Genomic DNA, 14,558 nt, shown 5'->3' on the forward strand with positions numbered 1-14,558 from the left:
TGGCAAACGCACCAGCGCGAACCATCTGCCTCGCTGGCACGAGCAACACGCCTTTGTTCAGATGTACAATCTGTGCTCAGCTCAAAGATGAATGATTAAAAACATCTAAAAGGGATTTTATTGGTATTAAATATCATACATAATCATGATATATCATGAATAATTGGGGAAATGAGTGAATAGGCCATTAGTGTTAATACTATGACCACTGACAGGTGATGTTAAGTTTATGTTGTTATTGCATCCATCTGAAATATACCATCCAGATTTCATATTTCATCAAAAAATGGGGGTTTTGTCCATAAATTTGACTTACTGTATCATTATTAATGGGAATAGAAATTTAAAGAGTGAATGTTCATAGTACTATATGATCAGGATCAATGATCCAGATAACTGCTATAACTTATCTGGCAAAGAGGAAATTAGGAACTAGGTGTGCTTTTGTTATTTTGTGTAATTATCTTAATTTTTTGTGTTAATAAAGGTTTCTATTTCACTTGTATATCACTTGTATACCGTTTTATTAAAATTTTTCATTAAACTATTTTTCATTTTAATTATATATTTCAATGATAAAATAAGATTTTATTTGCATAATTATTTCAATTTGGTTCTTGTTTTAATTGGTGTCTTGTCTGAGGATCTAAATTAGCTGTGGGCGCTACCTAGAATCTTGCCTAGGGCACCAAATTGCTTAGGGCCAGTAAATATATTCACCAAATAGCACCACACCACATTTAAAAGCAGTCAGAAGGAAGCAGACTATGTTGTTTTCAAACTTTTACCAATGAAATGAGTGACATGTTGTTGTAGAACATATTCAAAATACATTTTCATTTATCTATTCAAGGTCAATTTACAATTAAAGCTAAAAAAAAAACCCCGAAACACTACAATTCCTAAAAATCCAGACATGGTTGATCACTTCAGAGCCAATCAGAAGCGTGAGAATGATTGTGTGATTTTTGATGCCAGAAAATCCAGGTAAGATTTCTGAAAATCTCATTGGTTAAAGCAACAGGCTCATTTCTGTTGATTTTATCATTTAAACAGTCCAAAGTGCATCAACAAATGACAGCTAACAACTGGATTTTATCAAAAAAAAAAACACAACTAAATCTACAAAATCCAAAGGGAAAAACTATGTAAAGGAATAAAAACTGATTATTTCATAAAAATAGCAAAAATATTAAACATTTTTATATTTCTGAATGTGTTTAAGTCAGCAGCAGGCGGTCATCACTGGATAAAAGGTGCTACATGTCATGCAACCCAATTAGCTTTAGCACATTAATACTATCATTATTTGCGTGTCATGCTAACCCTCCTCCTACTGTGGAAAAAATAAATATTGTTCCGATTAAATGTAGTCTAGTTGAGAATCAGTTTTATCATGTTTTTTGTTTACAGCCAGATAAAAACAATGCAAACATGGTGAGAACATAAACTCAACACAAAAACTGATAATTTTCTAAATATGTTTCACGATGGCTCCTTCATATATAGTTTACAATCAGGAAGAATCTGGCACTTTTTAATGTTTTTATTCTCAGTCACAAAATAAACAACAAAACAGCACAAAAGCAGACAAACCTGAGGCACAAAACAATATGAATAGTCTGTTCTGAGAGTCTCTGTATTGAGCTCACATCACTTTCTTTGTCCCACTAAAGCTCTGTATCCCAAGTGACAGTAATGCACTCTGGGAAAAAAAATGACCTGGATCTAGAGCTGCCATGTTCTCATTCTGTGCCTCACCCTGAAAACTCTGTTTCTCTTCATTTCCCACAGGACCAGGTGTTACGTGGGAGCGTATAAAGCAAAAACAGGGACTTGAAGAGACACTTAGTTGTTTTAGAGCTGCTGGGGGAAACGGCTGTCACTGCAGGGTTTTACATCCTAGAAATTGTTTGTGGAGTCCAGGATTTTTCATTTGTCCCAGGATTCGTGCGTGAGTCGATTCTCGAGCTTTTGCCACGAAAATGCACGTCAGGTAGCAGAAAGCATCAGTCTGACAGAAGCTGTTAGGAGCTGCTCTGTGGCTGTCTCTACAGATGACTCTCTCTACCCTCTGATACGTCCATTAAAGCCTGCGTCTGACTGGAACTTTCCCTGTTCAGGTGCTTCAGCCGTAGCGCGTCCCTGTAGTCGTAGCCCAGTAGATCTGGTTCTCGGGTACACAGCTGAGCGTATGCGTTCGCAATCGCCCTGAAGTTGGGGATGGTGAGCTGGGTGGGCCTCAGCAGGGGGTCCACGTCGGCCGTCTCCATCATCTCCTCCGTCAGCTCCACGCACCGCGACTCAGGGAAAAGTTTCCTGTGATGAGGGAAAGGAGAAGATCTTTTTTTTCTTCAGTTTGTTTATTTAATTTTTCATTGAGAGGATGAACAACAACAAACAACAACAATTCACAAAACCCTCCCTCAGCAATACAAGATTATTGGCATTAACAAAGAAAAAAAAAAAATCACATAAAAACGGAAGTGATCATTATGGTAGCCCCTTTCCACCAATATAAATAAAAATCATAATAATTATGAATTTCTTAATCATAATTAAGACGATCTTTCTCATAATTATGAATTTCCATCTCATAATTAGGACTTTCTTTCTCATAATTATGAATTTACTAACTCATAATTATGACTTTCTATAGTGATTTTTTTCATTTTTAGAGGCAGGAACGGGCTTCCACCAGCCCTTGTCTAGTCGCAGGCAATTGTACGTTTAGGTCATCCATAAAGTGTAAGAATTGATTCCACATCTCATACAAATTTCTGAGCTTTGCCTTTGACTCTATAAATCACTTTTTCTAACAATATATTGAGAGATATTTCCTTAATCCACTGACTGCAGTTAGGTCCCTCAACATCTTTCCACTTTAAAGCAATCACACGTTTTCCTTGCAACAGACAGAAAGTGATATGTTTGAAGAGAAGCCTTCATAGTAATTATGGAGTAAACATAATTTTGCTTCCATTGGAAAAACACTATTTGTCAATTTAGAAATCAGGTAAACTACTTCTCTACAGATCACATGGAGCCTTTGACATTCCCACATGCAATGGAACAGAGTACCAATTTCCTCTCTGCATACAATAGAAGCGATGTAATTTAACTGGTGTAATATATGTCCTGAGCAACCATTTATACTGTAACGGTTTGCCTCTAGTATTTATGGTTTGAGAGGAGAAGATCTGATAGCACTGATTCCAACATTCAGGTCACTTTGATATCTTTAATGATCATGCAGGATTAAAAATGGCGTCACTGAGTTCAAACAAAAAGAAGAAGAAATTATCTCTCGGCAATGAATTCAAATGTCTGGCATTAATTGAAACGACAAAAAGAGCAGCTTTTCTTTTCCTGTGTGATCTTTTTCTGCTGTTATGTTACAGAGAAAACATACTTACACCTACTTACAACACTTTTGTTTTTGCTCCCCTTTTTCATGAGCTGAACTCAAAGATCTAAAACATTTTCTATATACACAAAAGACCTATTTCTCTCAAATATTATAGAAAACCAGTCAGTATCTGGTGTGACCACCAATTGCCTCACGCAGTACAACACATCTCTTTCGCATAGAGTTGTTTCATGTTGTTGATTGAAATGTGGAATGTTGGTCCACTCCTCTTTAACTCACTCAGTGCCATTGACGAGATATCTCGTCATTTGCATTTTTTCACGGGGATTACTAGAAAACACCCTGGCGGAGGTCTCTCATCAATATCTAAGCTGTGGGGTGTTGTAGTGACAAACTGTGTCCTGAAGATGGCAGCAGTGCACCTTTAGATGAGAGATTAGCCACTGATGCTACCCAGCAAAGGAGGAAGAAGCAGGAAAAGAAGTTAGATTATGGCTCTATGAAGTGATATTGCGACGTATCCAGCAGCTCACAGCACCACATACTAACACAGAACATGTGTGGACCTGAGTGGATTATTGATAATGTTGTGATCGTGAGATAAAACCATCAACTAACCGGGCCAAACGGGTCATCCCTGCGTGTCGGGGAGCCAGATAGCAAAATAATAGGTGACATGTAGGAGGTAGCAGCGCACCTTTGGATGTGAGATCATCCATGCTCATCGGAGCTCAGAGGGAGAAAGAAAGGCGTTTACAAGACAAAAAATGGCGCTACGTGCAGAGCTGACGTTCCCAGCAGCGCACACTCCGACCAGAGCAAGTGTGGAATTCATGGATAATGTGGCGATTGTGAGATAAAACCATAAAAACGGGGTAAGCAGTGACACTCTGCATGTCTGGGAGGAGGAGGAAGTTGCGTGTGTACAGACTGACAGGAGAGAAAGTTGGAGGAACGCCAAAATACAATAAGAAATCCATTCAACTCTGACCCAGATAGATAAATAATAATAATTTTGCCATCAAAAGCCTGGTCTGTGTGTTTGCATTTTAGTTTTAAATAAGGAAACAATGTTCAGATGTTAGAGTTGTCACTAAAGCAAAAAAAAAAGCTTTAAAGTCACTGACAGGGTTTTTTTTTACAAAAAGGCTTTTTTCTCAGCTTTTTGCTCTGAAACTGAAGATTTGTGTAAAACTTGCTCTATTCAACGGCTGATTACAAAAGAACAAAACAAGCCAGAAATATTTATTTTTTTTGATGAAAGTAGAGGCTTCAATCTTTCAGAATCTGGTGTCAGATTTCAGATAGTCACAGTAGAAAATATTCTGTGGGTCTTTAAACATCAGTCAAAATGCTCAAAAACGGCTGGCACTGAGGGGGGTAGAAAATCTCAGAATGGCTGGCACTGAATGAGTTAATGGCTGTGCCAAGTTGCTGGATATTGGCAGGAACTGGAACACTCTGTCGTATACGCCAATCCAGAGCATCCCAAACATGCTCAATGGGTGACATGTCCAGTGAGTACGCTGGCCATTCAAGAACTGGGATGTTTTCAGCTTCGAGGAATTGTGAACAGATCCTTCCAACATGGGGCTGTGCAGTATCATGCTGCAACATGAGGTGATGGTCGCAGATGAATGGCACAACAATGGGCCTCAGGATCTCGTCAACAAATCTCTGTGCATTCATAACGTACGCCTGCCCATACCATAACCCCACCACCACCATGAGCCACCCACACAACGCCAGACACGTTGTCTGCCATCTGCCCTGAACAGTGAAAACTGGTTGATTCATCCATAAAGAAAACACCTTTCCAACATGCCAGATGCCATCAAATGTGAGCATTTGCCCACTCAAGTCGATTACGACAATGAACGCAGTCAGGTCGAGACCCCGATGAGGACGACAAACATGCAGATGAGCTTCTCTGAGACAGTTTCTGACAGTTTCTGCAGAAATTCATTGGTTATGCAAACCGATTGTTGCAGCAGCTGTTGGGGTGTCTGGTCTTAGATGACCATGGAGGTGAACATGCTGGATGTGGAGGTCCTGGGCTGCGGTTGTGAAGCCGGTTGGCTATATAGTCAAATTCTCTGAAACGCCTTTGGAGACAGTTTATGGTAGAGAAATGAACATTCAATTCACTTGTAACATCTGTGGCATTGTGCCGTGTGATTAAACGGAACATTTTTAGAGTGGCCTTTTATTGTGGCCAGCCTAAGGCACATCTGTGCAATAACCATGCTGACTAATCAGCAACTTGATATGCCACACCTGTGAGGTGGGATGGCTTATCTTTGCAAAGGAGAAGTGCTCACTAACACAGATTTAGACACATTTGTGAACAATATTTGTGAGAAATAGGTCTTTTGTGTATATAGAAAATGTTTTAGATCTTTAAGTTCTGCTCACGAAAAATGGGAGCAAAAACAAAAGTGTTGCGTTTATTTTTGTTCAGTGTAGAAACATACTCTTTCTATGGACGCCAGGGCTATGTGTAGTATTTTATTTATTATTTAATTACATTACATTTATGTTCCTAAACCTTCACTGTTCATTTATTTATCTCTATCTGCTATTTTCCCCCCCTTAATTTTACCGTCATGAGGACCACAAATAGAAAGTAGCTCATGGCTAAATCTGACACATTTACACAATGTGTTCATTAGATTGCACTGTCCTCTCCAAATAAAGTAATCATTTATAATACATTTTTCTCTTCTTTTCCCAACCCTCCCAGTTATTTTACACACCCCCTTTGGGTGTCTTGTTGGGATATTGCACTGTTGTCTTTGTCATCGTCTTGTTTGTATGTTTCAAAGTAAAATAATAATAATACCAAAAAGAAACGTACTTAGATGAAAGTGGCTCGGACGGGGATTTCAATTTTTCATCCATTCCTCCTGCTTTTACCCTGAAAACTCTCCCGTTTGGTCAATACGGAGTGGCAGCCATTTATTTTTAAAGACTCTTTCCTTTCCCAGAATGTTCCTGTATTTCTTCCCACACACACACACACACACACACGCACACAGAGCAGTCCAGATGCTTTTTAATGCTGCCACCAACCCGCTGCAGTTACATAAAGCAGCCTCTTCTTGCTATGCCACCTCCATGAGTCATAATTGCTGCCCTCCTCCACGCAGCCGGCATTCCTTTTTGTTACACAGGCCTATGTGTATGTGCTTTAACACTGCACATGCATGTGGGAGTGTTGCTGGTGCCGTTGCTTTAGAGCCGAGCTGCAAAGTTTAAACAAAGGCAGTGGAAGTCCTTTCTGATCAGTGACGAGTGCAGACAGAGAGCAGGGTGACAGATGCAGAAAGGGAATGACAGATGAGGAGGAGACGAGTTTCTAATAGTGAAACAAGAAGAAGAACAAGCTGGTGCTCACTCTAATCCTTTGTGGCAGTACTTCTTACGAAACTGGAAAGCGTTTCTGACCACTTTCTCCACCAGTTTGAAGGGCTGTTGAATCTGAGGCGTCACCAGAGGGGTGAAGTGAACCACTCCAACATCCACCTGCACACACACACAGAATACAGACGCTAGGTTAGACACATCAGCTTAGACCAGAGTACTGATGTATCCTACTCAAGTAGAAGTACTGTTACTTGACTTAAGTAAGTCATACATAAAAAATTCACGAACAAGTAAAAAGTAGCTCAGTTAAATAATACTCAAAGTAAAAGTTACTAGTTACTTTCACCTTCTACGAATTATTTGTAGGAAATTTTTTGTAGTTTCACAATATCCGTTGATCATTTTCAAACAAAACTTAATAATTTACTCAGTAATGGTTGGATGTAGAAATGTAACAAATTACTTCTTTTAAAACAATACTTAAGTACAAGTAAAATGACCTATTCAGAAATATACTCAAAAAAGTACAAGTACCCATAAAAGCAACTCAATTACAGTAACGTAAGCACTTGTAATCTGTTACTTTCACCAGCACACACACAGAGAGAGAGAGTGATTGACAAAAGAAGGAGTGAGGATTGATGGATCAACGCGTTGACATAAAAGAGAAAAAAAAGACGACGCAGCAGAGCTGGTTGGTTGGTGAGCTCTCGTTGCCACAGTAACACCTGTGCGGTGGACCGTAGAGTCCCAGCCGCGTCACTACACAGTTTCTGGATACCTGCAACCCTGACTCACCGTCTTTTTATCCCGCTGCTGTTGTTTACCTGAATCTTTCAATTTATCCGTAGAGCGATGCAGGATCTACACACACGCACACACACACACAGACATTTGTAGCTACTGCAACTAATTTCTACTGCTGACTCCCTCTGAGAATAATGATGTGGCAAAAAGAGTGGAAAAAAAAAAAAGTGAGGTCTGTGAGTGGAGCTTTTTGAAGGTCACCTTAACACAATCACTAAACAAATGTCACAATGAAAGCAGTTTAACTTGATTCATTGTTGAAAGGTGTTGGGGAAAATCTAATTAAGAGAAAATGGCAAGCATTCTACAATAATAGGTGTAGCCCATTCCTGGGCTGCACAGACTCACTAACAGGTGAAAACCTGCTTATCTGAGTGTGATAGACTGGACTCGTGTCACTGGTTTATTGATCCTCTCACCATGTGTGAGCTGTACAATCAGTTCATGCATCCTTCGCATTCTTGGAGGGCAGACATTCTGAAAGCAGGAAACTCTCATAAAATAATAGCTACTACAGTTAGCCAATAGGGGGCAATAGTCCAATAGTACTGAACAAATGCATAATATTAGGGTTTCTTAAACCGACTTACGTGAATGAACATCAGATAATTGGTCTAAAGCTGAATAATAAAACTTTGCTAATTATGCACAAAATGTATTTGGAGTCGTTCATACTTACGTATTTGTACTTCTTCCCACTCGTTTTCGAAAACATAAACTGAAAAATCTAAATTGTGTTGAGAATCTTTTTGTTTTCTTTGTTTCTTATGATATTCCGAAATAATTAAATAAATCTATCAAAAAGCATCACCATTTTGGAGATTTCAACCAGTTAGTGTTTGCATTAGGCTTGGACGGTATCCAAATTTTGATACCATCAAACCTCTTCCCTATTATATGGCGGTATACGGTATTACCGTGACTAATTAAAAATAATGATGTAAGGCTCAAACAGCGGCACCAAACTTTTGGCTTGTGCCTTCACCGTTCTGAATACCAAACACAGATCCAAGTTTTTGTTTGTCCGCTCACATTACTATTTAAAACGTGACCTATATCAGACTCCAGTGTGAATGGTTTGTAGCTCCAATGTGACCTGCATGTGCATTGACGTGTTTGTCTCAGAGTTTTTGTGCAGTGGAGCCAGAAAATGAATGAGCAGGTGCAGAGGAGGAGAAACAAGTATTTTGTTTTGGCTTTTTGTGGCGCAGACTTGCTTTTAAACACAGACCATTTATGATATGAACCTTATTCAAGCTTTGACCAGAACCCGACAAAGCAAAACTGAAACCTACAAGTCCGACAGACATTAGGTATTTGTATTTGTGCCCGACCCGAAACTAACAATTAATACCTATTTTTCCCCTCATACAAATGACATATATACGTTTGTTTTAGTGATAAGCCTGCTTTTATTAATAAACTGTTACTGTCAACATCAGATCAGCGCACAGGGAAACAAATGCACATCAAACACACACAGGTGCACAGTGCGCGCCGTTGCACCAGAGACAGCAGTGGATCTATTTACATAATCCAATTCAAATATAAGGATAATCCATGTTCTTGTGCAGAAAATGGATTGATTCAATAGTGGGTGCTTGTGCTTCAAGCCTGTCTTAATTTCTTCCCCTTCTGTTCCGATCAGATGCAGCCAGCACTCACTCACACAGCTGTTGCTGGGCATAGAATCATGTTTAGGCATTAAATAAATTATATTTGATATGTATTCCTTATCACCTATATAAGTGAATTGCATTTTTTTTTTTCATTAAATGGTCTTGAAACTGATAACGTTGCTGTTTTATGACACAGCGATATACAATATTACTGCCCAAGCCTATTTCGCATATCCATATTTTGCTCTTATAGAAAGTCTATGGAAAGATTACATTTCAACTGGACGTGTTAAAGCTTAGTTATATGTCATTTAGTTCCATAGACTTTGTGACGTTATTCCTAAGAAGACCAGAAACATTAAGGTGGATGGATTTTGATGTAGCACTTACCAAGAAACAACAAATCAGACTTTAAAAATGCCATTTGGATACCACTATCATCCATCTTACTACAGATCCAACACATGCCTTCAAGCTGAATAAAGAATACACCTGAAAACAGGTAAGTCTACACTACCATGGGAACCATTGGATTCCTTTAACCTCATAAAAACCAGTTGGAGTTCCATGAATGGAACACCTTCTTTCGTAATCAGTCCATGTTGAGCTCCACAAGCATGTGTTTAAAAAGCTTTTTATTGCATCTGCAGCTTCCAAATCGCCTCTCATTCCTACGAGTAAAGGTTAATTATTATAGTCTTTCGGTTGAATTGTTTTCGTAATTTATAATTATTTAAAAAGTCAGATTGTTTCACTGCATTGGTTCTGTTTAAATTTAATAAAGTAAACAAGAGGTTACATGATTTTTATCATAGGCACATTTTTCAGTTTTTATTTGAAGATGACAAATGGATCATTTTCCGATCCCTGGCTGTTGTAGTCATATTCATTGTGGTCAAAACAAACAAAATGAGTGCATAAACAACCTATTTCTGGATCCCTTAGCTGTTGTCTTTGGAAGGCCTTTCACATGATGCCATTCAGCACTGCAAGTTATAGCCTGAGGGAACACTGCACAATCAGGGCGATATTTCACTGTGTGGACCAAAAGCCCAACCAGACAGTGTTCAGCAGAGCAGAGCACTCGCCTGTCTATCTATCCATAGTTGGTAATAGCGTTCCTTCCTCAGTGAGGGAGGGTGCTGGAGGACTGGCTGAGCAGACTGAAAATGAGGCTCTGTGGAGACGCGTTCACTGAGTTTGTCATCATAATAATGTGTCTCATTGCCCTTAAGTGCTTTTCAAGACTTTTTTTTTAATAGCAAGAATAAACAAACAAAAAAGTGTTCCCCATCTGAAGAAAATAAAAGGCTTGAGAATGCACAAATGAAGATCAAAGAGAACCAAATAGAGAAGCAGTACATTAAAAACACAACAGTGTAATGTAAACTATAATACCGTGTGCAGAGATAGAGTAAAGGACATCTGATTGTGCCCAACAGCCCTCCTGTTGTGTCTACAAGCCCTGCGGATCTCTGTGTGCATCCTCACAGCTTATTTTTCTGAAGAGTGTGACTCAGTCTCATTCACAGCTGTCCTTTGCTTTCTAGGCTCGGGGCTGATGCTGATAATGAGGGCAGGCAGAGGAAAGTGGTTTAGGGGTGTGAAGAAAGGATTCCAAATGGCCTGTTTGGAGTCGTTTTTTTCTTTTTTCTTTGAACAAATGAGGCGGTACTCAGGACTGCAACGCTATCTCTTATCAGATCTATAGATCCTGATGATCCTGATCCATGGCGGTGTTGGTTCGCTGCCGCTAAGCTTCCGGTTGCAGTGGCAGCTAATGGGCCGGCAGCAACGGATCTTTTTTCCCCTCCTTAACAGAACCAGGGGCTGTGGGTTAAAATATTCCAGCACAAAGCTGTTCAGCAGTGGAGGGTTTATCATTTTGAACCGTTAGGGGTTTGCATTGCCATTTATCTGACGATACGATACGCAATTTGCATTTCACAATACGGTATATCCCGATACTAAACAATACAATATATGTCGCAATATCAATAATTAAACATTTTTAGATTTAGAATTTCAAAATAGTATTTTTTTAAACTTGCAAGAACAAGTAAATGCCAACTAACTGTAATTCAAGTACCAATATCAAAAATATATCAAATTATTTTTTCCCAAAAGTTTAACTTTTGCTTCAACAACAGATTGTGATTCTGTTAAGTTCTTAAATTCTTAAAACTAAGTAATCACATACATCTATAAAAGTGCCCAGTGCAATCAACTTGCAAGCTAAAATGCATTGAGGAGTGAGGTAGTTTAACAAGGTCTGATGTGGTTCTCTGACACCTAGTTACCAGGCGTTTACGTTCTATGCATATGTTAGCGCAATTATTATTATTATTTTAATGATGAACATGATTTAAATAATCAATTTGGAAGTTTTTTGGATCTATACGATAATTGCGCGGTGGAATATTGCAATATATCGCTGAAACGATTTTATCTTACACCCTTAGTTACAGTGAAGCTGATGATAATAATTTACTCTGTATTTTTGTGTTATTGTGCTAACCATTAACAGGATTCAATTTAAATATCAAGAGTTGTGTCTGCGTCATTGGATTTACAGTAGAGGGAATCCCATCCTCCGCCTGTCACATACGCAAGAAACTCATTCTGTCAGGACATCATTTCTATATTTGTAGAAAACCTTAGTGATGCATAATCAGATCAACCCTTTGGAAGATGGCATAAAAAGAGACGCCTTTAATTTCACTCTCTGTTGGGATAATTAGGCCATTTATATTCCACACTTTGTGATTTAAGAGACGAGCATAGGAAAAAGTCGATATTGGGACTATGGCGGCAGGAGCATTTCACCAGTCAGCCTGTCCAAGTCACTTTGCAGCTATGATTTATGTATGGCCTTGCAACATGGCTTCACAACGTAGTGCCACAGTAATATATCCCAGTGGAGGCCATTCATCTTTCCTTTGATAACCTCAACATGCATGGGGAACTCCACCCTAAATCACGCAACGTTGCCTGCTCCTTCCACTGGAAATGCTATAAACATGTTGTGACCAGTATAGCCCTCACATTAACACCTCTGGAATGGTGCCCATCTGTATGGAGATGCTGAATGTGGAAGGCAGACTGACTTTTTACATCATTCGACAACACACTCCTTCGTTCACTCCTCGAATCCCTGTTTTCTGTATGAGAATAGTTAGTGTGGATCACACAGAGCCAACGGAAAGGCACTTTGAAGCTATGATGATGACCGTTTCCTGTAGGGTTTGGAAACCAATCACATTTAAATGAAAACAGGAAAATCATTACCATTAATGTCCCTCTGAATATATACTCAAGTGAGGAGTCATAGAAAACATCATGAGCATGATTTAGACTGTTTAATAAGTTGCATATACCTTGACATGCTTTCGTTTAAACCTATAATTATTTTTTCCACCTTGTCTGCACATGCTGTTGAAAGTCAACATTACATGTAGTGTAATCTATTAATGACAGCTATGTTTTATTATTGCAACAAAATAAATACAATTATTTTATTGCTCATGGACGGGTAAGAAAGACTTTATTAAAGGGAGAATAAAAAAGACAGGGTAGTGTTACACCTTGGTAAGGGGGGAAAGGAATAGGGGAGGGGGAGTCAGGGTAGGACAATAAAAGGGGTGGGTAAGGATCAACTATTTTGGCTGTGCTGAGAGTGCAATGTGCTTTTAACCTAGACATAATAAACAATGTCTCTTGAATCTTAAGTGTTGCATTAACACTACATAGCCAATATGTAAACCATATCTGACTTTATTCAGCCAAAATCAATCCAGGCAACCCTCATTTGTGATTCTCAAATAGAAAAGATTAATATCGCAATGTATTGGAATTTATTTGCATCAATAAGTGGCATGAATCACTGCTCTACAGCAGTGGAAGCAGTGAGATACAAAATGAAATGCAAACACTGCAGATACAGTTGATAGTGCACACTTTCTAAGTTGATCCTTACTGGAACATGCATAGCATCCATACAAGCTTCTGTATGGGGGTCACTTTACCTTCTGCACTTTATCTCAGGGACTGACACATCATACAGGAGCGTGAAAGCCATTGTGTTGTAATTATCATGTAAACAGGGGGAAAAATCGAAACTGAGCATAAAACCATGTATTCCTCATTCAGGAAGAACATTAAACAACCATAGACTGTAAACACATCGTTCATTGCCATTTTTCATGCATTTGACCTTCTTGAAGCTCACCAACCACTCATACAGCCCCTGATTCTCCAGCTTCTCTTCAACGACCTCATTTCCCATCCAATGCATCTTTATTGGTGACTTCTAGCCAGAAGGCATGTGAACACCAATTCGTCATATCCCTTGGAGCAGAACCAAGATGAGGTGGCAGCAGCGCTGGGGCCACCTGAACCACCAACACTTGTACTTATATAATAACAGGTTCTAAAAGAAAAGAAAAAAAGAGCAGGCACAGGAAGCGTAGCGGCCCAGGGAATGCAGGGAAGATATTCTCCAACTGTTCATCAAAAGGATGGAGGAGCTGCATTAATGATGACAATACCTTGGGAAGACAACCTCCATTACGCCAGGGGAAAGAGACTGCAGCAGACAGCAGTCAGTAGCACAGAAAATACCAGGCTGATATTGCTTAAGGACTTTAAGGAGGAGAGACTTTGGCTTCCTGTACTGGCAGTCTAGCATGCTTCCCACCAAATCACCCATGGCAAGCACACAGGGCTTTTAAAACTGCTGCCCTCTTGCTTGACAAGATCATTTCCTTAGAGAGATGCTTTCGTCAGAGAGAAGCTCAACTTTAGCCACGGAAATAAACTTCACTGCATCAATGAGTAATGGAAGCACGGGAGCTAGGGATTCTTCCATTTTTGCAGTGTTGCTTTAGACAAAGAGTCAGCCTTAGTTCATATTTCATCATTAATCGTAGTTTAATATAAACTCAAGAGCAGTGGTTCTCACCAGTTGTCAGTAGGTCACAATGGTTTACCCAACACAAAAGTTATCTATTAACTTCTGAATAGTAGGTGGCACATTTTTGCACGCAACTTAACAAAAGCACAAACTTTTATCTCATACAGTCATTCATTCATTTGTGTATCTTTTGCTCCCAGTTTTATCCTGTACCCGGGTAGCTGGGCTCTTTTGTTGCCTATCTCATCTAAGGGATTGATAGAAAAAAAAGTTCAAGCGATGTCCAAATGACACAGTTTGAGAAACATTTCATAATAACAGCCTGGTGAATTAGCAGCAGTCTACAAGAATCACTAGAATAACAGCTGATTCTCCAACTTTAATCAGCATCTTTAATTTACAAGACTAATTTCAAACGTTCCACACAGAGGAGTATTCTGATTATGTTTAGGAGAGTATTTTTAATCTAGTGAAAGGATTTAAT

General features: G+C 39.1%; 1 protein-coding gene across 2 annotated transcripts in view; it reads right to left on the minus strand.

The window, feature by feature from the left end:
* Positions 1 to 1,532: 1,532 nt before the first annotated feature.
* tfb1m (transcription factor B1, mitochondrial) overlaps positions 1,533 to 14,558 on the minus strand; it is a 37,611-nt gene continuing 24,585 nt past the window's right edge. For both annotated transcript variants that reach the window (XM_028438279.1, XM_028438280.1), the window contains exons 7-8: positions 6,768 to 6,895; positions 1,533 to 2,319 (exon numbers count right to left, since the gene is read on the minus strand). In XM_028438279.1, the coding sequence (XP_028294080.1) occupies positions 2,052 to 2,319; positions 6,768 to 6,895 (396 nt within the window). In that variant the 3' untranslated portion in view covers positions 1,533 to 2,051. The remainder of the gene's footprint in view (positions 2,320 to 6,767; positions 6,896 to 14,558) is intronic.

The sequence above is a fragment of the Gouania willdenowi genome, chromosome 22 (assembly GCF_900634775.1).
Source record: "Gouania willdenowi chromosome 22, fGouWil2.1, whole genome shotgun sequence".
Taxonomy (NCBI): domain Eukaryota; kingdom Metazoa; phylum Chordata; class Actinopteri; order Blenniiformes; family Gobiesocidae; genus Gouania; species Gouania willdenowi.